General features: G+C 38.1%; 1 protein-coding gene across 1 annotated transcript in view; it reads left to right on the plus strand.

Annotated features, from left to right (window-relative positions):
- Positions 1 to 27,539, plus strand: part of TMC1 (transmembrane channel like 1) — a 378,985-nt gene that overhangs the window by 306,237 nt on the left and 45,209 nt on the right. Inside the window, 3 exon segments of the mRNA XM_036856685.1 lie at positions 9,539 to 9,645; positions 12,444 to 12,542; positions 26,486 to 26,628. Of these exon segments, the coding sequence (XP_036712580.1) occupies positions 9,539 to 9,645; positions 12,444 to 12,542; positions 26,486 to 26,628 (349 nt within the window).

Raw genomic sequence — 27,539 nt, forward strand, 5'->3', positions numbered from 1 at the left:
AACAATCACCATAACAACCATTTACTGAGTGCCACTCAGAAACCCTACAAACATTATTTCATTTAATCTTTAACATGCCGGCATTGTGCATATTAGCTTTCTGTTTTAGAGTTGTGGTCAATAACTGTCCCAGAATAAGTTAGTAGAGGAGCCAAGATAAAAGGTGAAGTCTGTCTGGGCCCAAAGCTTGCCATTTTCTCAGTGTAGTGTACTGATTTTTACTCTGAAGTAGATTTTATAAACTTTTTCATTTGCACCGGGTCCTAGAGAAGATTAGACCAGGACAATGGCATGATAAGTAATTTCAGATTTCCTTGATAGTTATCCTATTTGGGGAACTATTTCCCACTTTCTCATGTATTTATTTTTTAATGAGTTATTTATTTAATTATATATTTCATAGTCTATAAAATATGTAATGTATTAAGCTCTTAATGATAATCATAAGTGCACTGTATACTTTTGGATATTGCATTAGTGAAAAGTATGAAACCTATCTAAGAGTAGATTAGCAGAGTCTTTGGGTTGGACTAACCATCTCATAGAAAGTACCTTACCACAGATAGGGAAAGCGTGTGTCTGTGGTGGTCTTTCAAGCTGAACTGAATGAAAGGTGGAAAGAAATGGGACATGCAATCAGTTTATGAAAGGTTGAGGTCTTCTTGCCCCTTTCTGGCTCTATAGTTTGGGCAATCCTTTTATATTTAGGGCTCTCTATTTCCACATTTGGCTTTTCCGCAAAATTTAGTTACAATCAGTTTGAGATGTCCATGTAAGCGTGTGAAGTTCTTTGCTTTATACTCTTGAGTTATAAGTTATTGAAACAGTTAAATGGAAAATAGACTTATACTAAGAGAGGACTGAATAATTTACCTTCTCTGCAAATTTTTTTTCAGAAAAAAGTAGATTAAGCATGTACCCTATTTATAATATCTATACTTTATATTATAAAACTAATATAAATGCTTTTCTCTTAAAGAAATGGCCATTTAATCTTATAAAATTTTCAGAAATGTTATTATATTCCTTTTAAAGGTCAGAATCATCTAACGTAATATCTCATTTAATCTTCTGAATAAGCTTGATGTGATTGATTAATTGATTGAGCAAATACTCACTTACTGAGTGCCTACCATTTATTAGGCATGTTTCTCGGCACTGGGGATGCAATACTGACAAAGACAGGCAAGGGTCGATCTTACATTCAAATGTGTTGATATGTGCGTGCATGAGTGGAGAGACAATTCATAAAACACAAGCAAATAAATAATGAAGATGATTATGGACTGTGGTAAGTGGCAAAGAGAAGCACTCTCTTCGTGCTCCCCTCCCAAAAGTCTTTCTAATCCGCCATGCTCTCACTCACTGCTCCATCGCTAAATAAATACTAACCAAATATTTTCTAAATTTGGTTTTGAAGGAGTTCCAAATTACCAGCCTTCATTAAGTTTCCACAAAGCTCTGTCCCGTACTTGGCAGAATCACAAGAGGAACTCAAGTCAAGTCTAAAACTCATGCTGTTTCCATTTTGATTCCAGTAGGACCTGGATCCCTATACTAGTGTGGACCAGGTACTCACCTGATGACTCCCAACTTTTTTTCGTATAAAAAATAGCTTTGATAATTCTTGTCATGGAGGAATTCTGTGAAGTTTTGCATCACATGGTGATGCTGTGGGGTTTTACTATCATGCCAGCCGTGTAAAAGCGCCCTGCCTAAAACCACATGGTTACCTGCAGAGATGCACCTTATTAACCACATTGCACTGCATATTTTGCTAAAGAAGCTGTGCATTTGTGCTCCCTGGAGTACAAGTATAATATATACCTACTGTGACTCCAACATTACTGTTAAAACCATGGATTAAATCATTAAATGTCTTTCAAGCTGGAGATTACAAGTCTTTCTAAGAATCAAAATCTGCTTCTTCCTAATAGTAAACTACAGCACCAAAGGTGTGATAGACCTCTTCTTTTTCTAGACCAGAAGTAGCTTTAGACAGACAACCTTAAGCACAGAGTTTAAACTGCATGCTTCCCTGCTGGCCTAAAGGCACCAGAAAATATAAATTAAATTTGCCACATTTAATTCCCTATCCCTAGACCAGTTTGAAAGAAACTGTGCTTTGAATCCTAGCCTAACAAGATGGTATTTATATTGTACTTTACAGCAGGTGATTTAACTGGTCTTTTCCCATTTAGAAATGTTCATATTTATCTGCTTGTCTTATTACCCATCTGTTCAAGAGGAAATTATACATGATGACAGACTACAAATTACTCTGCCTTAATAATAAATAACCAGAGGGAGAGATGAAACTTTAACATTAATTTAAAGGAAACACAGAAAATTCAGGAATAAGAATATTGCATAAGCTTTAGGCCTCACTTTAATAAATACCGAAGACTGTTTTCATATATTAATAATTTACTAAGGAAATAGCATTTATTAGTTAGATTAAAGAGAAAAGGAATTGGTCATTTATGGGCACAATCCAAATTTGTGAATTTGACCAGCCTTAGCTGATTGATGGATATTATCTATATCTATTCTTTCACACACACATTCATTGCCTATTTATTCTATATAGCATAGTTTTTTTAAAAAAATGAATTTAACTATGATTATACTTGAGGAGCAATATAGCACTGTGGATAAGAGAAATCGAGATTTGGAGTCAGACACCTATAGATCAAAACTATCTGATTTAGAACTCTGGCTCCATCATTTACTACCTACGTAACTATCAATACATATGTAACCCTGGCTCCATCATTTACCAGGTGTGTAACCTATGGAATTTAGTCTCTTGTAAAATGGGAGTACAATAGATTCCCCTGGCAGGGATTTGATGATGATTAAATGAATTAATTAATATGCAGAGATCAAATAGGTATCTGGAACAAAGATTCATTAAATTTTAGCTATTAGTATTATTAATCAAGTCTTGGATCAGTCAACTGCTGTGTTTAAGCTTTTGATTCCCCATCCACACAGTAGGACTAATAATTCTTAACCTTATCAGGTTGTCGAGGTAGTAAAACGAGTTGATGCTGGTAATGTTCTTAGTATATGTAATTGACCATCAAAATATGTTAGCTACTATTATTATTATTCCTCATTATTGTTCTTTACAAGAATAAATCAGTTTTATTTGAGAGACTAAGCACTGTTCTTTTTAATTATGCTCTTTTAGGTACACTATAGAAAGGTTTCCTTTTTTAGGAAATGCCTTTTCCAGTCAACAAACTCTAGGAGGATGGAACTGCTAGGATAAATGCACATGAAGAGGGAAAATGTCTTCTTTTTCATTTTTGTGTTGAGAAAGGGAAAGGGCATATGGAGCTTTGATGTCAACTGGTTGATTTGTTTTCTCTCCTTTATGATCTTTGATCTTTGTTTGTTTTGTTACTGTTCTTTCCCCTTCTGCCACTGGTAGGTGTCATGCAGAAGGAACATTGTCTTCTGGATACTTTGGTCTCTTTGACCTGTGTCTAGGTCTTTCCTACAATCACTCTGGTTTTAATGAAATCTGTTTTCTTGCAATTCATTTTCCTTATACCTAGGATTTTGTAAAGAAAAGCCTTAGCTGTCACTTCTCTACTTCCGAATAAAATTGTTGTGAAGCCACTGTTAAGTCTAAAAACTGGAGTTTGGAAGCTTTGAGTCTAAACTTTTTTACCCATTATGAATATGGATTATACATAGGGTAGGGGGTACTTTCTGAAACATTTTTTTTTTTAGTGGAGTATAGTTGCTTTACAATGTTGTGTTACTTTCTGCTGTACAGCAAAGTGAATCAGCTGTACGTATACATATATCCCCTCCTTTTTGGATTTCTACAGAGTGAAGTAAGTCAGAAAGAGAAAAACAAATATTGTATATTACCACATATATGTGGAATCTAGAAAAATGATACAGATGAACCTATTTGCAAAGCAGAAATAGGGACACAGACGTAGAGAACAAACATATGGACACCAAGGGGGGGAAAGAGGGTGGGATGAATTGGGATATTGAGACTGACATATATACACTACTATGTATAAAATAGATAACTAATGAGAACATACTGTATAGCACAGGGAACTCTACTCAATGCTCTGTGGTGACCTAAATGGGAAGGAAATCCAAAAAAGAGGGGATATATGTATACGTATAGCTGAAACATTTTAATTTGCTTCTCTTTTTTGCTTTTAGGTATATTTATACTCTACCCTCATTTGCCAGGGGTTGTGTATGGGGGACTGGGAAAGGGTGGGCCATGGTGCTAGTTAGAAGAGCAAAAGTGTAAAAAGCCAGTAAGGAAGGAAGGAAAGAAGGAAGGAGGGAGGGAGGGAGGGAAGGGTGGGTCAGTATCCTGTGCTCGGAACTGTGTACCAGAGGGTTTCACGTGTGTTTCCAGGGAAAAGCTTGCCCTGGATACCTAAAGATGAATGTTGTTAATGAACAACTGGAATGACTAACAAGCTGGAAGTCCACTGCCTTCAATAAAACATGACGAGTGAACCTGGCTGAGGCAGCCCTCTGGTAGTTGATACCAGAGAACATAGATAAGGGCCATGAAATGATATGAAATCACTGGGAGCCAGGTGGATGATCAGATGTCCTAGGAGGGGACGATCTGCTTCAGCATTTCTGCAGACAGACCAGGGCATCTGGTTACAACACGTGGGGGGCGTGTTTTTCAATATCACACACTTTTAGAAATCTTATAGAACTCTGAACCCCTCTACAAAGTGAAATGAATCCAAATACTCAGACTTAAAAGTAACTGATTTCTTTCAAAATGTCCAATTAGACATTGAATTCCCTTTAGGTTTCTGTAAAAACTACCCCAGTATGGGGTGGGTGGGGGTGGGTAGAGATTTCTAACTCTTACCTCTTAGTAATGGTAGCTGAGTCTTAGCTAGGTACATGATAGCACAGTTTAAAGACTATATCTCCTGGCCTCCCTTGGTAAGTTGTGGTCATGTAACACAGTTCAGTGGGATGTTAGCAGAAGTGATGTGTTCAAAGTCCAGTTTATGCCCTTAAAAGAAAGGATTTGCCTTCCACTGCTTTCCCCTCTTTCCCACTGGCTATCATATGAATATAATGGAATGAGCTGAGTCCCAGATACCATAGAGCTACCATATCAGCCGTGTCATAGTTACACTCAATCTGAAACATGAGAGAGAAGAAGTCTTCTATTTTATCTTCTTTGTGTTTTTATTTTTTATTTTTATAGTTGCATTGAGGTATAATCAACATAAAACAAATTGCACATATTTATGTATACAATTTGATAACTAGGGGCATATGTATACACACATGAAACCATACAATCAGGAAACAAAACACACGCTTCCCTCACAAAAGTTTCCTTGTGCCCCTTTGTAACATATCCCTCCATGACCACCACCATCCCCAATCAACCAGCAATCTGCTTTCTGTCACTGTAGATTGCATTTTCTAGAATTTTGTACAAATATTATTATGGAGTATGCATTTTTTGCCTGGCTGTTTCATTTATAATTATTTTGAGACTTATCCATGCTTTTGCATATATCATTAGTTTCTTTTTATTAGTAGTATTCTATTGTATGTATATGCCACAATTTGCTTATCCATTATGGACTTGTGAGTTGTTTCCAGTTTAGCTTTGGGCTATTACAAACAAAGCTGCTATGAATATTTGTGTACAAGTCTTGGGTTAAGACATGTTTTTATTTCTCTTGCGTAAATAACTAGAAGTAGAATAGCTGGTCTACTACTATGATATGTGTTATGTTTAACATTTTAAGACACTGCCAAACTGTTTTCCAAAGTGGTTGTCCTAATTTCCATTTCCATCAATAGTGAAAGAGAGAGTTCTAGCTGCTTCACATCCTCAGCAACATATGGTATGATCAGTCTTTATTTCAGCCATTCTAGTAGGTGTGTAGTTGATTTTCATTTCCCTGGTGACTAATGACATTGTGCATCTTTTCAGGTGCTTATTTTCCATTCATAGAACTTCTTAGGTGAAATGTTTTTTCAAAATTTTTGTGCATTGTTTATTAGAATGTTAGTCTTCTTATTGAGTTGTAAGATTTTTTTGTATATTATAGACCCAAATACTTTGTCAGATATATGTTCACATATCTTTTCTCCCATGCTGTGACTTACCTTTTTATTTATCAGAATCTTTGGAAAAGTGAAAGATATTAATTATTATAAGGTGCAATTTAAGGATTTTAAAAATTTAATAGCATGTACTTTTTGGGTCCTATTTTTAAAAAACCTTTGCCAAACCCAGGGTGACCAAGATATTATGCTGTGTTTTCTCCTAGAGTTTTATAGTTTTAACTCTTAAATACTTAAGTCTATGACCCATTTTGAGTTAATTTTTGTAAATGGTTTGAGGTAAGAGTGGAGAGTTTTCATTTATTTTTGTTTTATTTTATTTTACATATGGGTATTTAATTGTTCCAGCATCATTGTTGAAAAGATTATTTTCACCATTGAATTGCTTTGGCACTTTTGTAAAAAGAAATCAACTGATTATATATGTGTAGGGCCATTTCTGAATCCCTATTCTGTTCCATTGATCTATGTTTATCTTTATGTCAATATCATACTCTGATTACTTTAGCTTTGTGGTAAGTTTTGAAATCAGGTAGTATAAATCCTCCAATTTTGCTTGTTTTTCAAGGTGTTTCTGGCTATTCTTGTCATTTTCTTACAAATTTTATGATCAGTTTATCATTTTATAGAAACTACCTTCTGAAATTTTGATTGGAATTGCCTTGAATCTGTAGGTAAATTTGGAAACGATTGCCATCTTAACAATATTGAGTCTTTTGTTCTGTGAACACAGTATATCTCTCCATTTATTTAGGTCTTTTAAAATGTCTCTCAACAATGTTTTACAGTTTTCAGTGTACAAATTTTGTGCATATTTTATCAACTTTATCCCTATTTCATATTTTTGATGATATTGTAAGTTGTATTGTCTTTTAATTTCCATTTTTGATTATTCATCGCTAGTGTACAGAAATGTTATTTATTTTCAAAATTTAACACTGTATCCCATAACCTTGCTAAACTCACTGGTTAGTTTCAATAGCTTATTAAAAATTCTTTAGGATTTTCTACATAGACAATGAAGTCATCTATGAATAAAGAAAGTTTTATTTCTTTAAAAACAAAAACAAAAACAAAAAACTACCACAGCGTTATGAGAAATAAGTAAGTGGTACCTAAAGAGTGGGCTAAATTCTGGAAATAGAGGTCTGACTCTCATGTGAGCTTGGCCTCATCTTAGTAAGCAGAGGCTGAAATTTGCTCCACATGAACCTCCCTCCTCCTGTAATAATGCTCCTCCATCGGTAATGCTTCAAAAGCTAGAGGCCTCAAGAAAGCCAATGGTCCCCAGGAGGTGTTTTGCTAAATGAGTCAGGACAAAGGGCCTGATGCAGTGGGTAGCTGAGAATGTTCACTGATTCTTCTTGGGCAACTGAAAATGAAAACTGGGAAGACTGGGAAAACTAGCAACTTGATGTTGTATCTTAAGTGATTTTCAAAGAAACTTGGCTTTTGTTAATCTATGAGATCTCAACCAGAGACTCAAATTCCGGTTTTTTCTTCCTCTTCCATTCTCTGATGTAAGAGAATGTTTTTGTTTTTTGACTCAGTCAATAAAAATTGCACAGATCATTTCACTTTCCCTGGGGTGAGTGCGAGCTGACAGCACATTCTTGCCTATGCCCTCCAAATTCATTCCCCAGACCCGAAGTGACTGTTTAAAGGTCAAGTTCCCCCGCCTCACCCCCACTGCTTAACACCTGTCAATGACTTCATCACATTAAACATAAAATTCTCACTTTTTACGTTTCCCTAAGAGACCCCACACACTGTGGTTTGGTTTCTTTCTTCATCCGTATCCATCACCACTTTACTTTGTTCACTGTGCTCCAACCGGACAGCCCTTAGGTTTGTTCCTCAGTTGTCCTGAGCTCTTGCTTCCCTCACGATATTTGTCCCTGCACTTTCCTCTGCTTGAGCTGCTCTTCCCCAGCTCTGGGCTTTGCTGCCTGTTCCTTCAACTTCAGATCTGTGCTCAAATGTTACCTCTCTGGTATACCTTCCTTGATGAGCCTACCTAAAGCAACTCCTCCCATAATTTTACCTTCTTCCCTCTAGGACTGATCTGGCTAAATTATTATATATACTTTTATAATAATATGATTATCTGTAATATATATTATATATAATATATAATACATATGTCATATACATATATAATACATACCTATATGATATATATCATACATAACATACATATATACTATGTAATACACATAATATATACATGTAATAGATGACATATAATATTACATATATCAAACATACATATAATGTAATATGTATTATGATAAATGTATATTTCTTTATTTCTTTTAAAATTATTGCATATTTGTTGTTCCCACATCTCAGTAAAATGTAAGTTGCATTAGGGCAGCAATCCTGTCTCTGATATTGTGTTTCACATCTAAGAGAATTCCTGACAGAAGATAAATATGTGAAGAGTAAATGGACTTCAGCGTCTATACTACCTGTGAAATGCCATTTACACAGGAGGACAGCACAGGATGGTGTATAGGATAACCGTCCATAAGAGATGTGGTAAACTTTTTTGAGAAGAACATTGTTGCTTGAGAAAAAGGAGGAAGAAGTTCAGTAACTATCAAAATAATTAGAATGCTGCTAACTACTGGCCAGGCATTGTAGTAACTGTAATAGGGAAGAACCTTTGTATTCTGTTACATTAATCACTAAAGGGATGTTACCTATAAGCTTAAATTATTCATAATGGCCCATTTTTGGGAACCCTGCCTTCCAGGTAATGAGCACTAAGCTAAAATACCTTTGTTTAGCTCGTGGGAAACATCCTGACCAGGCCCACCTGTGAATGACTGCAGGAAGGGAGAAATGAACACATCCTCTTCGGAGGCTGGACGGAACCAGGAAATGTTTGGCTTTACTCCCTCCCCTTGTCGTATAAAAGAAGCCTGAATTCTAACTCAGGCAAGATGGTTCTTTGGGGCATGACTTCACCATCTTCTCGGTCTGCTGGCTTTCCGAATAAAGTCGTTATTCCTCGCCCCAACACCTCATCGCTTGGTTTATTGGCCTGTCCTGCAGTGAGCGATAGGAGCTTGGACTCAGTAACATAACCACTTTATATACCTTTGCTCACTTAACTGTGTTAACTCAAAGAACAAGATGGGCTCTTCAAATAGCAATCCTAGCTGCCAAGCAAAAGGCAGCTTTCTCTTGGATGGACTCTAAAGATGTAGTCATTGTGTAGAATGCCACCGTAGTCATTCTACACAGCTACATCTACTTCCATCGTGTTAACATTTTCTCCTTCTGGATAGAAAAAGAAAATGCTAGAGCCTGTAAAGAAAAGAACCCGTGTGTTGCAATGAGAAGACTTATTTTGGAAAGCACCAAGACATGGCTTTTGTCTTGTTTTGACCTTTTTTCCAAACTTTTATTTTCTTTTGAATAGGTCAGTTTGGCTCATCGGTGGCCTCATACTTCCTCTTCTTGAGATGGATGTATGGAGTAAATATGGTTCTCTTTATCCTGACATTCAGCCTTATCATGTTGCCAGAGGTAAGATTCTGACTTCCAGTTTACAAAGCATGCTGAAACAAGCTTCTTCTGCAATCCCTCTACTAAAAAAAAGCTCTTTTCTTTAAGAGTAAGATAGTAAGACTATCTAGCTACCTACGCTCTTAGAGTCATAGTATTTGTAACAAGGTTAATCTTCAAAATGGTGCCCATGAGCCGCAGGTCCTAATCCTTCTCCAAAGGGTACGTGAGCCTCCTGAAATCATATATAAAATGTGTGTATTGTGTATGTTGAAATGCATATTTCTCTGTGGAAAGATTCATAGATTCTATCAGATTCCCAAGGTGGTCCCTGTGCACAAATATTAATTGCTCAAGAGGAAGACTTTGACATCTTGTGAGTTCATTTATTTTGCCAAGTTTGCTTTGAAAGAGACATTACTTAATGCAACTCAAGGCATCCAGCTTTTCTATCTGAAGAAACACAAGGTGAGCAAATTTTTCCAGGTATAAAATAAGATACCCCCCCCTCCCTGCCCCATTCCATGGGTCTCTTAAGACCAAGGTCAGTGAGGAGAGTAAAACTGATAGTGGGTCCAGATTGCAGAAGAAGACAAAGCCCTGAGCTGGGGTTGGGGGAGGGGGGAGATTCAATTAACTAAGACCAAGAAGCAAGACTGAGGTTGTGGACTTACCCATAAGAAGTTAAATGACTCTGACTTCTTTGGATGCTTATCATACAGAAGTTGGGAGGCTTTATTTAACCTACAAAGGGTCTTTCCAGGTACCAGTATTTCAAAGCCAATGTATTTAATACAGCATTGGCAACAGCCAAAACTAATTGTTTTGAGTGACTTTTTATCCCCATCTTTTAAAATCAAGGCCAGCTTTTATATCAAGCCTCCCCACAAGCATAATACTAATACTACTAGTGCCTTCCATGCATAATGAGTTTCAGCTTTTAACAGTGCAAAGCACTTACACTTCTTTTACTTACTGAGCTTCACAACAAATTTATAAAGTAGACTATAGAAGAGTTTTTCTTTCTCCATTTAAAAAACATGGAAACTGAATTACATAATGCTTATTGGACTTAGCTAATACCACAGGGTGAGGTTTTTTTTAAGCTGATCCGGGACGAGGACCCATGATTCTTCTTTTGTAACAAGATTTTGCACCTTATTTTGCTCGTTTTATAATCTTTGAGCTAATTCTGGGGGTTCTATGGCTATCTGGCTCGTAGAAGACAGCGGACATAGATCAGAAGTCCTCAGACTCCTAAGGTCATAAGTATAGTTCATCTCCGAAGCAGAAACTTTCAGGCAGTGCAGCCCAATGTATGTATTCATCTATTTCAAGTTAACCCCCCGCTTTGTTTTTGCTCATCTCTCTAAGGAAATCCGAAACTCCATCACCAGCTACTTTGATGCTCCCCAGTGTCATATGCAGGGTATACAGGGAGTTTTATCAGCTGCATTTACTCTTTCCCTGCCACAGCATGCTGCTTCCATGTGGAGGAAATGAAAGGTTGTAGCAAATTCATTCTAACTTTAGGAAATTGCAGATGCCTAATGTGTAGTGGAGGGAGCTAATATGCGTTCGATTAGGTGTATTCCTAGAACTAGGAAGTGTATTGGTTTTGGATGCTTTTTACAGGTTGTGTTAGGTGTTGAGGGGTATCCTGTTTTCTGGGCATTGATTACGACTCCAGCAAATGAACAAAAGAGGTTGGGCTCCCTGCATGCTAACTTTATAGACCCAACAGAGGGCAGGACTGGTCATCTCCTGCCAACAATGCTACATTTTTCAGGGGCCTCCACCCAGCAGCCTCACTCAGCATTCCTCTGATGCATTTGCCCTTTTGCCCAAAGTTCCTGTGTCACTGCACAAACTGGAGACCCTGGTCTTCTCCGTTTTCTGTGGCCTCCAACTCTGGGGAAAGATAGTCTGAGTAGAACCCACCCTCTGTTCTGTTCAGTCTCAGGAAGCCAGAGGGGCTGCTGTGGAAGCCATGCAGTTTGTGTGGAGAGAAGGGGCAGGGGCTGATTTTGCAGCCCTTGCCTAGTCAAGTTCTGCACCCAAATTTCCATCCACATTCATCCTCCTCCCTTGGCCCCAGCGCCAGGGAAGCGATGTTTTCATGTCTCACAAGAAGCAGCATCTGCTTGGCCAACCGTGTGTCTGCCCTGGGGCTAGAGGGGTGGGTTTTTTTTCCAGTTTTCACCAGTGCTCCTAGTATGACCCTACTCTTGCCCCATCTCTGGCTGGCTCTGCCCTTAATCATATCTCTTTAATCTGGTAGCACAAGGTAAACCTGAATCAGTGGTGAAGCAGATATGACAGTCAGGGTATAGTCTTCCTGCCTAGTTGACACCCTCTAATGGTATGAGTGATTCTCTCTACTCCTCTCTTCCTTGACATGAAGGAGAGACTCTCCCTCCACCCCACCCCTGAGGGGTATTCCCATATGAAGAAGTGCTTAGTACGGTTTTCTTGAACACTATAATCCCCAAAAGACCACCTCTCTCCTTTCCAGACCTCCTAAATGAGACCAGTTTAGAGGTGGTGGTGGGTAGTTGGGCTCCAGCAAGCCCTGAGCAACGTGGTTGGCTCGACTGCTGGTGGTCTGCGGAAGTCAGAATGCAGGGTCCTTAGCATTCCCTTTGTTCTTAACTCTGGATTTAGTAGTCAATTCCCAGAAAATGGGACCCCACGTGGAGACCCACAGAGTCCCCATGAAAAAGTTTCAAAAGTGCTTTTAAACAAAACCGTTTGTGATCACATGTGTGGCTCAGACTTTGTTTCCAATTGTTAACTGCTTTCTTTGTTTCTCCACGTAGTACCTCTGGGGTTTGCCATATGGCAGTTTACCTCGGAAAACGGTTCCCAGAGCTGAAGAGGCATCGGCAGCCAACTTTGGTGTGTTGTATGACTTCAATGTAAGTGATTCCACACAGCTGTGTTCATAAGAGGACAGATTTTTTTCCATATTCTGAAACTCCATGGCCTCCTCTTCTGAGGCCAGATGAAGGTCTTAAGAGAGATGTCTCTGCCCGCTTTAAAAAAAAAGAAAGAAAGAAAGAAATAGGAAAAAAAGAAAGAAAAAAGAAAAAAAGAAAGAAAAAGTAAATAGGGTTTGGGAATGTGATAATATGATTAAATGGGAATATAGACTATTGAATGAAGGTGAGCTCAGAGTTCAAAGACTTCAAGTGAATATTATTATCTCTGACTTTGAAAAAGGACAAAGGAAGAGTTTGCAAATGTGCTTTTTTGGAAAATCTTGTTGGATTCTTCGGGCTGTGCTTTGATATTTCATATTACTTCTTCACTTCCTAAACAAATCTGTTTAGCATTACTGAATAGTCAATACTAAATAAAGCTAAATAGTAAGTACTAAACAATGCTAAATCTAAACTTCTGTATAATATGAAAATGAGCATCACTTGATCGTGTACCCAATGAACGTCATTCCATTGTAGCACTAGAATGAGTATTACACTTCGAGCTCCCCTAGTGGGATTATTGTCATGGCAGGGACTCATTTCTGCCCATATGAAAAATCATTTTGGAGTGTATTCAATTCTGTGACAACAATTCAATTCCACACATTCTTTTTAAAATAGTGGCCAGGTTAGAGATGTTTGGAAATGTATAGGATGAGAAAGTAGCACAGTGGAGATTGGGGGTTAGTTAATACAGGAATTTTTAAAGAGTAGAAAATGAGAATAAAATTTTATGTAGACCGGGGAGGAATGAAGGGAGGAGAGAGACAATAAAGTCTTCATGTTTATAGAATAATAGCATATTTCACAGATGCTTTGAATTCTACCCTCAACCTCTCTAAATCATGAGCTTCCTAAGAGGGGCTTACATCTGCTGCATATTCTTTGAAGCCCTTAACATAATACTCAACCAATAGAGGCTTAATGAATCTTGTTGACTGGAATCCTGAGCAAGGGGAGGATTGTAGAGCATTGAGATAAGAACCAAAAATTTATGTGAGCAGTACCAGCAAATGTAAACTTTAGGAAAGGTTTCTCAGTCTCTGAGTAAACAAGGCAGCTATAGAATAAGCATAAGGCAGAGCGGCAGCCCCAACTTTGTGGCCTTTGGAATCTTAAATCACACCCGTCAGCTGGAATTTTCATTTCCAGTCAACATTTATTTATGGAATATAAACAGGCACTGGTTTTACAAAGATGAATGTGACATGGCTCTTGACCTCAAGGTAGTCATGACAGTAGAAGAAAGATACATAGGCAACTAGTATACAGTGTGTTCTACACTTAGTAAAACGATGGCAAAAAAAAAAAAATACTGGGGAGCCCTGAGGAAGCAGTTGTCAATTTTGCTAGGGTGTCTGGATCTCAGAGAGGAGATAGCCTCTGAGTTAGATTTTACTTCTTTTATTTCTTCTTTCTATCACTTCATCTTCTTCCATCTCTCTATCTTTCTCCTTCCCCCCATTTACATTTCAAATAATTTATTACTATGTACCCCCCAAACTATTTTTATTTCTCATTCTCTTTCTCTGATTAGTTAAATAATAAGCTTCCAGTCTGGTTAATAAGAACAAGAACTAATAATATTATTGACATCTTCTGTTATTTTAGTCATATCAAAGAAAGGAAGAACTAAAAATATGAACAAAAGGCCTTTTGGCTTTTAAACATATATTTTTGAAGTTTCTACACTTATAAATTTGTCAAGTAACTGAAATAAAAAGTTTTGCAAACAATGTCCATTTGAGATTTTAAAGGTATTATTATAACTTGAGGAAGACAAAGAGAAGGTGACACTAAGAGAGCTGCTAAGGGGTGTACCAGAGGGTCTAGGAGGTGAATACAGGAGGAAACTAGGGGAAAGGTTTGGGCAGTGAGTGTGCTCACCAAGATTTTATTATTGCCCTCGACAGCTCTCATGTCCAGTTTGGTGAAATACTATTTACAATGGATAGAAGAAGATGGAAACAGGAGTATCCTATGTTACTCACTTTCCTTTATAACTCTAGGCCAGCCTAGAAATTATTCTAAGACAATGAGAGATTATTAAAAGGTCAAGAAAGAGTCATTAAAGTGATATTATTCACTTATTTCTTCTTATTTTTCTGTGTACTGTGATCACTCGATTATTTGACATATCACAAGATAAGAGTTTTAAGAGAGTGCCCTTAGATCTTCTATCCCATGTCCCATATTATAAAGTTAGGGAAACTTTGAGTCTCAGAATCATTTTTAGGGTCTTATGGCTAATAAAAGCCTCCTAATCTAGTGTTCTTTCTATGTCTTGTATCACATCAGTAGTTTTTCTGTCATAATTTCCAACATCCTTCTCACTGACAGTTTCTGGAACACAGACTGACTCCATTTAATGCTGTATCTCACAAGGGGAGAAGGGGTTTGAAGCAGTTGGATCCCATTTCCCACCTTTCATAATAAACATGCAATTCCTAAATTAGCTTCTCAAATAGAAAAGTTCAATATTTACCCTTGCCTGAATTCTTTACTTGCTCCTTAGAACAATTACCTCATAGAGATGCCCACTCTGTATTATAAGATGATCTAAGTGGACAGCCCAGTATTTCATCTGTCATAGCACCATGGAGGGAACCATTGTCCAGATGTCCTTGAGATCCCTGGAAACTCAGAATTCTGCACTTCCAAAGAGCCCAGAGATGCCAGGAGAAAAAGACATGTTTCAGGCCCAGGGTAGAGATGACTGGGGCCTAAATGATCTAATTGGAACATGAGCTGGTTTTTTGCATCTAAGAAGATTAATGTACCAGCTTAGCTAAGCAATGCCATATAGATGCAGGTGAAGAGAAGCAGAATCAATTTATAGGACACTGTAAAATAGATGCAAGCATGACCTCTTGTGGTAGAAGAGCCTATAGGTTGGGAAGGATTTGAAAACCTTTGGGCTGGAGGTGGCGAGGTTGTGCAGGGGGAGCTGCTTCTCTGTTGAGTGCATATTAGAACCTTGGAACTTCTCTCTGGACCCCCTCCCCTGGAAGTATCCCCTTGGAGCTCAGTGCTCTGTCACCTGTAAGCATGTATCATAATTCATCCAAATTCCCTTTAATTAATAGCAGACAAGTACCATGTGATATATGCAAGGTCAGCCAGTTTTATGGCCTCTCAAGGTCACCATTTACAAAGCACCATATTTTTTATTTATTTATTTTTAATTGAATACCTAGGGATGGGTCTTACTGAACAGGAGGAAAGTACGTTTTATTAAAATAGTAAGAAATAGGGAGATTGTCTAATGTGCATGTAATGAATCAAATTGGTAGAAGTAGTATTATTTGAAGCAGTAGAATTAGAACGAGTTTAGGTCAGTAAGAAGAGGATGTCTTTCAGATGAATGGATAAAGAAGATGTGGCACATATATACAATGGAATATTACTCAGCCATAAAAAGAAACAAAATTGAGTTATTTGTAGTGAGGTAGATGGACCTAGAGTCTGTCATACAAAGTGAAGTAAGTCAGAAAGAGAAAAACAAATACTGTATGCTAACGCATATATGTGGAATCTAAAAAAAAACATGCTACTGATGAACCTAGTGGTGGGGCAGTAATAAAGATGTAGACATAGAGAATGGACTTGAGGACGTGGGGTGGGGAGAGGGAAGCTGGGGCGAAGTGAGAGTAGCATCGACATATATACATTACCAAATGTAAAATAGTTAGCTAGTGGGAAGCAGCTGCATAGCACAGGGAGATCAGCTCGGTGCTTTGCGATAACCTAGAGAGGTAGGTTAGGGAGAGTAGGAGGGAGGCTCAAGAGGGAGGGGATATGGGGATATATATACACATATGGCTGATTCACTTTGTTGTACAACAGAAACTAACACAGCATTGTGAAGCAATTATACTCCAATAAAGATGTATTTTAAAAAAAAGAAGAGAATGTCTTTGTTGGCAAGCTATTTGGAGACAAGAGAATGATGCAGGAATGATAAAGAGGAAGAGACTGTAGAGCTTTGGTGTTCTCGTAAGGGAGAGAGGGAGGAACTGAGGAGGGAATTTGGAATGAGCTTGAGCTGATATCAGACAGTGAGATCATATGGGTAAGATTTGAGTTGTGAATAAAGGGAAATGCATTTAGCTTTCCAGCTTGAGAGCATTTTGTACATTGCATATTGAGATAAATGGTGATGAGTCAAAACTTTGCTTCCCCTTTTCCCCTGGTCATCATAGATATGGGAGGTGGGGGGAAGCCCTAGAAAGGGCAGGAGAGGAGAGTTAACACGCATTCTGTGTTAAGCAGGCACATACATTAAATTTTATCTTCATGACAACCCTTTAAGACGAAGATCAGTAATCTTTTTAGAGTTGAGGGGATTGGGACTCAGAGAGGTTAGTTTCCCAAAGACAGCACAGATAATGAAAGGAGGCATTGAAATTCAAACTAAAAGGTGGCTGACTCCAATGAAAAATTGTTTGTTATTCTCTAACATATCACCCCAAGCCTATTCCTTCTGCCCACTTTTGCCACATCTCATTCTTGAGGTCTGTCCTAGAGGAGACTGTCACAGTCTAAAGGTTAACAAACAGCTCTTCAGTTCCTTATTTTATTGGCATCAATGGTTCTTTTAAGTAGCGATATTCTAAAGCGAGAGCATCCTCTCTCAGGTAGTCTCAGTTCTCTAAGTTCCTTCATCTCTTATTGTACCGGCCACATTTAGAAGAGATATTTTTGTGATTCACATATGGAATGATACATCTTTTCTTTAGGAATATTTCAGTAGTTCAAATACGTCCTTGTTTTCAGGGAGCTCCCCTTTTTAAAACTGAGGTAAAATTGACTTACAACATTATATTCGTTTCAGGTGTACAACGTAATGATTTGATATTTGTATATATTGCAAAATGGTCATCACAATAAGTCTAGTTAGCATCTGTTACTGTAGTGAGTGGCCTCATGTGTCTTACGGGTGAAAATGGGAAGATAATGAAAATATCCAAGTTTCTGGCTGGGGTAACTGGGTAGGTTGGTGGATCATTCCCTGAGATAGGAGGAACAAACAGGTTTGGAAGAACTTTTTTTTTTAATGTTTATTTATTTATTTATTTATTTTCTAATTAGTCATCCATTTAATACACATCAGTATATACATGTCAATCCCAATCTCCCAATTCATCACTCCACCCCCTCACCCCCCTGCCACTTTCCCCCCTTGGTGTCCATACGTTTGTTCTCTACATCTGTGTCTCAATTTCTGCTCTGCAAACTGGTTCCTCTGTACCATTTTCTAGGTTCCACATATATGCATTAATATACGATATTGGTTTTTCTCTTTCTGACTTAACTTCACTCTGTATGACAGTCTCTAGATTCATCCACATCACTACAAATGACCCAATTTCATTCCTTTTCATGGCTGAGTAATATTCCATTGTATATATGTACCACCTCTTCTTTATCCATTTGTCTGTCAATGGGCATTTAGGTTGCTTCCATGACCTGGCTATTGTCAATAGAGCTGCCATGAACATTGGGGTGCATGTGTCTTTTTGAATTATGGTTGTCTCTGGGTATATGCCCAGTAGTGGGATTGCTGGGTCATATGGTAATTCTATTTTTAGTTCTTTAAGGAACCTCCATACTGTTCTCCATAGTGGCTGTATCAATTTACATTCCCACCAACAGTGCAAGACGGTTCCCTTTTCTCCACACCCTCTCCAGCATTTGCTGTTTGTAGATTTTCTGATGATGCCCATTCTAACTGGCGTGAGGTGATACGTCATTGTAGTTTTGATTTGCATTTCTCTAATAATTAGTGATGTTGAGCAGCTTTTCATGTGCCTCTTGGCCATCTGTATGTCTTGTTTGGAGAAATGTCTATTTAGGTCTTCTGCCCATTTTTGGATTGGGTTGTTTGTCTGTTTAATATTGAGCTGCATGAGCTGTTTATATATTTTGGAGATTAATCCTTTGTCTGATGATTCATTTGCAAATATTTTCTCCCATTCTGAGGGTTGTCTTTTCATCTTGTTTATGGTTTCCTTTGCTGTGCAAAAGCTTTGAAGTTTCATTAGGTCCCATTTGTTTATTTTTGTTTTTATTTCCATTACTCTAGGAGGGGGATCAAAAACTATCTTGCTGTGATTTATATCAAAGAGTGTTCTTCCTATGTTTTCCTCTAAGAGTTTTATCGTGTCTGGTCTTACATTTAGGTCTCTAATCCATTTTGAGTTTATTTTTGTGTATGGTGTTAGGGAGTGTTCTAATTTCATTCTTTTACATGTAGCTGTCCAGTTTTCCCAGCGCCACTTATTGAAGAGATTGTCTTTTCTCCATTGTATATCCTTGCCTCCTTTGTCATAGATTAGTTGACCATAGGTGCATGGGTTTATCTCTGGGCTTTCTATCCTGTTCCATTGATCTATATTTCTGTTTTTGTGCAGTAACCATATTGTCTTGATTACTGTAGCTTTGTTAGTATAGTCTGAAGTCAGGGAGTCTGATTTCTCCAGCTCCATTTTTTTCCTCAAGACTGCTTTGGCTATTCGGGGTCTTTGTGTTCCATACAAATTTTAAGATTTTTTGTTCTAGTCTGTAAAAAATGCTATTGGTAATTTGATGGGATTGCATTGAATCTTGTAGATTGCTTTGGGTAGTATAGTCATTTTCACAATATTGATTCTTCCAATCCAAGAACATGGTATATCTCTCCATCTGTTGGTATCATCTTTAATTTCTTTCATCAGTGTCTTATAGTTTTCTGCATACAGGTCTTTTGTCTCCCTAGGTAGGTTTATTCCTAAGTATTTTATTCTTTTTGTTGCAATGGTAAATGGGAGTGTTTCCTTAATTTCTCTTTCAGATTTTTCATCATTAGTATATGGGAATGCAAGAGATTTCTGCACGTTAATTTTGTATCCTGCAACTTCACCAAATTCATTGATTAGCTCAAGTAGTTTTTCTGGTGGCATCTTAGGATTCTCTATGTATAGTATCATGTCATCTGCAAACAGTGACAGTTTTACTTCTTCTTTTCCCATTTGTATATTCCTTTTATTTCTTTTCTTCTCTGATTGCTGTGGCTAGGACTTCCAAAACTATGTTGAATAATAGTGGTGAGAGTGACATCCTTGTCCTCGTTCCTGATCTGAGAGGAAATGCTTTCAGGTTTCACCAGTGAGATGATGTTTGCTGTGGGTTTGTCGTATATAGCCTTTATTATGTTGAGGTAGGTTCCCTCTAAGTGGGTAGGTTCCTACTTTCTGGAGAGCTTTTATATATAATGGGTGTAGAATTTTGTCAAAAACTTTTTCTGCATCTATTGAGATGATCATATGGTTTTTCTTCTTCAGTTTGTTAATATGGTGTATCACATTGATTGATTTGCGTATATTGAAGAATCCTTGCATCCCTGGGATAAATGCCACTTGATCATGGTGTATGATTCTTTTAATGTGTTGTTGGATTCTGTTTGCTAGTATTTTGCTGAGGATTTTTGCATCAATATTCATCAGTGGTATTGGTCTGTAATTTTCTTTTTTTGTAGTATCTTTGTCTTTTTTTGGTATCAGGGTGATGGTGGCCTCATAGAATGAGTTTGAGAGTTTTCCTTCCTCTGCAATTTTTTGGAAGAGTTTGAGAAGGATGGGTGTTAGCTCTTCTCTAAATGTTTGATAGAATTCACTTGTGATGCCATCTGGTCCTGGATTGTTTGTTGGAAGATTTTTAATCACAGTTTCAATTTCATTACTTGTGATTGGTCTGTTCATATTTTCTGTTTTTCACTGTTTCAGTCTTGGAAGGTTATACCTTTCTAAGAATTTGTCCATTTCTTCCAGGTTGTCCATTTTATTGGCATAGAGTTGCTTATAGTCGTCTCTTAGGATGCTTTGTATTTCTGCGGTGCCTGTTGTAACTTCTCCTTTTTCATTTCTAATTTTATTGATTTGAGTCCTCTCCCTCTTTTTCTTGATGAGTCTGGCTAATGGTTTATCAATTTTGTTTATCTTCTCAAAGAACCAGCTTTTAGTTTTATTGATCTTTGCTATTGTTTTCTTTGTTTCTATTTCATTTATTTCTGCTCTGATCTTTATGATTTCTTTCCTTCTGCTAATTTTGGGTTTTGTTTGTTCTTTTTTCTCTAGTTCCTTTACGTGTAAGGTTAGATTGTTTACTTGAGATTATTCTTGTTTCTTGAGGTAGGCTTGTATAGCTATAAACTTCCTCTTAGAACTGCTTTTGCTGCATCCCATAGGTTTTGGATTGTCGTGTTTTCATTGTCCTTTGTCTCTAGGTATTTTTTGATTTCCTCTTTGATTTCTTCTGTGATCTCCTGGTTATTTGGTAACGTCTCATTTAGCCTCCATGTGTTTGTGTTTTTTACAGTTTTTGTCCTGTAAGTGATATCTAGTCTCATAGTGTTGTGGTCAGAAAAGATGCTTGATATGATTTCAATTTTCTTAAATTTACTGAGGCTTGATTTGTGACCCAAGATATGATCTATCCTGGAGAGTGTTCCATGCGCACTTGAGAAGAAAGTGTAATATGCTGTTTTTGGATGGAATGTCCTATAAATATCAATTAAATCTATCTGGTCTATTGTGTCATTTAAAGCTTGTGTTTCCTTATTTATTTTCATTTTGGATGATCTGTCCATTGGTGTAAGTGAGGTGTTAAAGTCCCCCACTATGACTGTGTTACTGTCAATTTCCTCTTTTAGAGCTGTTAGCAGTTGCCTTATGTATTGAGGTGCTCCTATGTTGGGCGCATATATATTTATAATTGTTATATCTTCTTCTTGGATTGATCCCTTGATCATTATGTAGTGTCCTTCCTTGTCTCTTGTAACATTCTTTATTTTAAAGTCTATTTTATCTGATATGAGTATTGCTACTCCAGCTTTCTTTTGATTTCCATTTGCATGGAATATCTTTTTCCATCCCCTCACTTTCAGTCTGTATGTGTCCCTAGGTCTGAAGTGGGTCTCTTGTAGACAGCCTATATATGGGTCTTGTTTTGTTTACATTCAGCCAGTCTGTGTCTTTTGGTTGGAGCATTTAATCCATTCACGTTTAAGGTAATTATCGATATGTATGTTCCTATTACCATTTTCTTAATTGTTTTGGGTTTGTTTTTGTAGGTCCTTTTCTTCTCTTGTGTTTCCCACTTAGAGAAGTTCCTTTAGCATTTGTTGTAGAGCTGATTTGGTGGTGCTGAATTCTCTTAGCTTTTGCCTGTCTGTAAAGGTTTTGATTTCTCCATCAAATCTGAATGAGATCCTTGCTGGGTAGAGTAATCTTGGTTGTAGTTTCTTCCATTTCATCACTTTAAGTATATCATGCCACTCCCTTCTGTCTTGTAGAGTTTCTGCTGAGATATCAGCTGTTAACCTTATGGGAGTTCCCTTGTATGTTATTTGTCATTTTTCCCTTGCTGCTTTCAATAATTTTTCTTTGTCTTTAATTTTTGCCAATTTGATTACTATGTGTCTCGGTATGTTTCTCCTTGGGTTTATCCTGTATGGGACTCTCTGCGCTTCCTGGACTTGGGTGGCTATTTCCTTTCTCATGTTAGGGAAGTTTTTGACTATCTTCAGATATCTGAAGATAAAATATCTTCAGATATTTTCTCGGGTCCTTTCTCTCTCTCTTCTCCTTCTGGGACCCCTATAATGCGAATGTTGTTGTGTTTAATGTTGTCCCAGAGGTCTCTTAGGCTGTCTTCATTTTTTCATTCTTTTTATTTATTCTGTTCCACAGCGGTGAATTCCACCATTCTGTCTTCCAGGTCACTTATCCATTCTTCTGCCTCAGTTATTCTGCTATTGATTCCTTCTAGTGTATTTTTCATTTCAGTTATTGTATTGTTCATCTCTGTTTGTTTGTTCTTTAATTCTTCCAGGTCTTTGTTAACATTTCTTGCATCTTCTCGATCTTTGCCTCCATTGTTTTTCTGAGGTCCTGGATCATCTTCACTATCATTATTCTGAATTCTTTTTCTGGAAGATTGCCTATCTCCATTTCATTTAGTTGTTTTTCTGGGGTTTTGTCTTGTTCCTTCATCTGGTACATAGCCCTCTGCCTTTTCATCTTGTCTATCTTTCTGTGAATGTGGTTTTTGTTCCACAGGCTGCAGGATTGTAGTTCTTCTTGCTTCTCTGGGAGAAGTTTTAAAATATACTGAGTTCAAGGTTCTTGTGGAACATCCAAGTGGAGTGAGATGTGTAATGGGTATTGGGCATACGATCTAGAATTCCCACCATTAGTGTCAGTTGCAGATCATGGCACAAAAGGCAAACAGAAGTTTCCTTTACAGAAGCCAGCATGGCTAAAAAGGCAGTGTGGCATAATGAAAAGAACTCAGTCATGGGATTTAGACAGACTTGGATTTGAATCCTACCACATACTACCTGTGTGATATTAGACAACCACTCTGAGCCTTTTATGCATGGATGGGCACCAAAAAAAACTGTCTACTTCACAGCATTTTGAGGGCCAGAGTTCACTGCCTAGGGTCCCATAGACAGGTAGAAGTTCATTCCCTCTACTGAAAATGAGAGGCTCTGTGAAGGCTCAGCCCAGCTTCATTGTAATCTACATGCTTCCTAGCTTAGAACCGTGTAACATCAGTTTTATAACTCTAGATCTGGGTTGGAGCAAAAGGAAAAGAAACTCGGAGGCGAGCAAAGCATTAGATGGAACTTGGCAAGTCTGGTTGGAGAGAAGGAGGGTGGCCGGGGGCTGGATCTCAGCATGTACCACATAAGTGCCAGGCTGGCTGCTATTCTTATAAAGTTGGTCGAGGTTTGTTTTGGGTGTTGTTAGCCATCTCACTCCTTGCTTCTCTCCCATGTCCTGAGTGTATCAGAATTTAAATGATGTCATTCCCTATCTTTCATCCACACTTGAAGCTTTCTTTAACATTAAGGTATAAATGACTGATAACAGCTCAGAGAAAAGTAGAAATATACTCCTACTAGTGTGGTACTACTTCCCCTTCACATACCCTCAGCAGGCACAGTTCACAAGTTATAGCTTCCTTTCCTATTAGTTCTGACTTCACGATTTTTTTTTCAAAATAATGGTCTGACAGTTACTACAAACTAAAAAGGCTTACTAAGGATGATGAAACTCATTTACCATCGTGGGGATAGAATGTGAGTATTCACTCACATTCACTTTCACAGTGAGTATTTATTTGTAGTGAGAAACACCAAAGGGATGGAACTCTAATATAATTTCAGGTGACACATACTTATAAAGGGGACATTTGCATGCAGAACTTTTTCTAGGGGCCTCTGTAATCCAGTCTCCCACTCCATCTATGTATAGTATTTGGCAAATAAGTTCTCGATAAAAGTTAGTTAGATAAATAAATACATGAGTTGATTCCTAGCGACTGCATCATCAAAGCATTCTCATAGATGTGTGTCGGTTTCTGTGGACTAGACCAGCTGCAGCATTCAAACAGAAATTAGAGTCTTGGTAGACAATGTGCAAGCATGGAACCTAGAGTTGGACAGGAATTTTCTGTGCTCATTTGAAACTTGGCTCTGACTGTGGTTTCTCTGTCACAGATTTTGGGATGGGAGAGTGCTCCCACAGGGAAAGCCATGTGCGCTGACATGGAAACCGAATGGAACCTTGGCTAGGCTAGGAGTCGTTGCTATTTTAGTCACTTCCAGATGTCTGCTATTGGAGTTTTAAGGGAAAGGGAAAGATGTGTGGCGTGTGGTGGGCCACAGGGTGGAAGGGGAGGGGAAGACCTCTTTTAAGCCTTTCAGTGTGCTTAAAACCACCCCTCAATATGTTACTGAGATGGATTGGATAAGGCTTTTAAAAATTGTGCACTTCAACAGTACCTCCTCTTTTGTTTACATGCTTCACTGCTTATGTAGAAATAGACCAACTGAAGAAACCTTTGTGAAGTAATCAGGATTCCAAAAAAAGGGCTCTTACCCCCATTGGTTGTGATCTAATATTTATTAAGTGCAGCCATTGAACATATGCTGAATGACACATACACCAGGTGAGTTAGCTGCCCCAGAAGCTACTGTGCTAACCTAACAAGCTCACTAGATGTTTGTTACATATCTACTTTCTCCTTTCATGTTATTTTGGAGGTGGCTTTTAATCCCAATACTGTCATCATGAATTAGAAAAAGGAGTCAGGTTGTAATGTTTACGTATGTGAAGATGAGGCCCTTTGAAATCTTTTCAAAAGGAGTGTTTAGATCCTTTCCAGGAGGTCCTGGCACCCACTCTGAACCAATCCAGGGGTCCAGGGACTTCTTGTTTCTTTGTTTTGCTGGGTAGATATGGCATTAGTATGATACAAGTCCTGGTAGGCAAAGAAGGCATAGGAGAAGCAGTATAGCACAGTGGTTAAGCATATGGATTTGAATTAGACAGACCCCGTTCAGGTTCAGACTCTGTCACGTACTAGCTATGTGAACATGGACAAGTTACTTAACTTCTTTAAAGCTCAGTTTCTTCATCTGTAAAATAGGTGTAGAGCTATTGAGTCTTTTTCAGGTGGGGAAGTGATGGTAAATAACACCCCCTACCTTGTCGACCCAGATTGTGAGCTAACCAGAAATAAGACAAAGGGTTAGACAGATGGAGGTCAACATGCCATCTTTATTATTGTTAAAGCTGATATTAAAGAATATGGCATCTTTTTATGGGCAAGCGGGCTTCAGAGGCAGACCTTCCTACCCAGCAGTCCTAGACCAGGACAGGATGCCCCTCACAGGGGCAGAGCACAGCATGGGATCTCAAAGGAGGAGGAAGAGTGGTGCCCCACATCATCCCCATTCCTCATCCATGCTCTACTATCAGATGAGTTTCTCCTCCCTGGGGTTAGTATGAGGCAGTGGAGAGGGGATGGGAGTTTTACAGTTATGGTTCTTCTCTACATGGCAAGTAACAAGTGTAGAGGAAAACGATTGCCCCCAACGGTAGCCACTTCAAGAGGGTTCTTGTGAGGATTCTGTAGAAGTAAGGTGTTCAGCACATGCTACCTGCTCAAAAAAATTTATTGATTGATATTATTACTGCAATTATCTTCTCACTTCACAAAGCATAGTAGTTTTAAGTTATTGTCAGAGAGATGAAGTCAGAGAGAAGCTGGGGAAGTAGATATATAGTAATACAGAAACAATGCTGCCAAGCTAAGAGTGAAGAACACAGTGAATGAGAGGAGAGAAAGATGAAGACTATTATAAGGGAAGCAACATCAAAATATGCCATGTTCTGTGTATAGAGAGCAGTTACTCAGGTGGCTTTGGAAGATGGTGATAACAACCCTGGCAGGTAATTTTTGGGAAACAGCAGGTAATTTCATGAATAAACATGCTTGTTAGGGGATAATAGTCTTGATGAATGGAAGGTTGTGCATATTGGTTCCAATGTCATCTCACCTGCTCCTTGTTTTGCTAAGTGTGAGCTGAAATGTGGCCTCTGTGGCTTACGGAGAACCAATCTAACTGTGGCTCAGGTGACTGGAAGTGGAAACCTGCCATGACACTTTGAGGAAGCACGTTTCAGATCCTCCCCCCAATATTAAGCAGGCTCTTAAAATTATAAATTTAATGACACCATGAAGTGTGTTTTGATGTTTCAATCAGTGGGCATTTCACGGTAATGGCTCCACAGCTGAGCAAGCCTATATTTGGTTAAAAATTTGGCCTATTTAGAAGTCCCTGAATTTCAAGTAAACCAAGAGGCTGTCAATCAATGTGGCAGCTGAAACAGTCACTCCATGAAGCAAAACAGTAGGGCGCATGGCAGAGCCATCTCCCAAGTTTGAAAATTAATGTCATTTTGTTATTCCTCTTAGAAGTCGATCTTTTTTCTTTGAGTTGCTCTTCACAGCATCTGTTAAGTGGCTTTGTTGTTGGATTTTAGGGATTGGCTCAATATTCTGTCCTCTTTTATGGCTATTACGACAATAAACGAACAATTGGATGGATGAATTTCAGACTGCCACTATCCTATTTTCTGGTGGGGATCATGTGCATTGGATACAGCTTTCTGGTTGTCCTTAAAGCGTAAGTTTCATAGGTCTCCTGGGAAGCAAACAATGATTTCTGGAATCAAATGGAAAAATTAATTTGAGAACTGGATTTTCTTTTTTTCTGTTTCATGTCTAGAGAATGCAGAGTATTTAAGAGATAAAATGTGGTTTTAATACCTACACTAATGTTAGACTGTTACATCTCCCAAACAAAAGTGTTGAACACAAGTGCAGGACTTTGATCATCTCACTGGGTCACAGTGATGGTTGCATGCCTACCCTGTGGTTGAGCATATTTTAAAATTGTGCTTTTTTGTACTTTAAGGTGTGAATCAATGTTTCAAACAAGACAGGGAAACAGCTGCTGACCCCTCTTTTTGCATACAGAAAGGTTTGTGACTTGCAGAATCAGCTCAATAGATAGAATCTGTTGTTCTCTGTTCATTAAAACAAACAAACAAACCCAGAATAATCACTCATCCAAAAAATTTCAGCTGTGTAATATAGCAAAAACAAATAGCCCTCAACGAGACCATCATGATCAACTGTATAGTCATGTTTTATTTTTGAAGAAGATTTATTAGAGCATGGAAAAGAATTTCACTGGGGAACTGATGAAAGTACAGCTCATTTTTTCTCCCTGTCTGAAATATATTTTTAAAACCTCACTTGAAGACACTGCAGAAACCTAGCACAGTCATTTAGGGCTATAAATAATATGAATAATCCATCCTTTAGCTACTTTTCTGAACCAGTTTAGCAGGTGTTGAAACATCTCAATTAAAGTCTCCACCCTTCTGGTTTAAAACTATGCACAAGGTAAATTGGCCTTTTGCTCATTGCAGGGAGGGACCTCTACCTGAGGGTCCAAAGTCCTCTTGAGCAGGAGCCTTTCTGGAACAGTCTATGGCATGCTTTGTGTCCTGTCCCCTGCCAAACTTATTG

The sequence above is a fragment of the Balaenoptera musculus genome, chromosome 6, assembly GCF_009873245.2.
Source record: "Balaenoptera musculus isolate JJ_BM4_2016_0621 chromosome 6, mBalMus1.pri.v3, whole genome shotgun sequence".
NCBI lineage: Eukaryota > Metazoa > Chordata > Mammalia > Artiodactyla > Balaenopteridae > Balaenoptera > Balaenoptera musculus.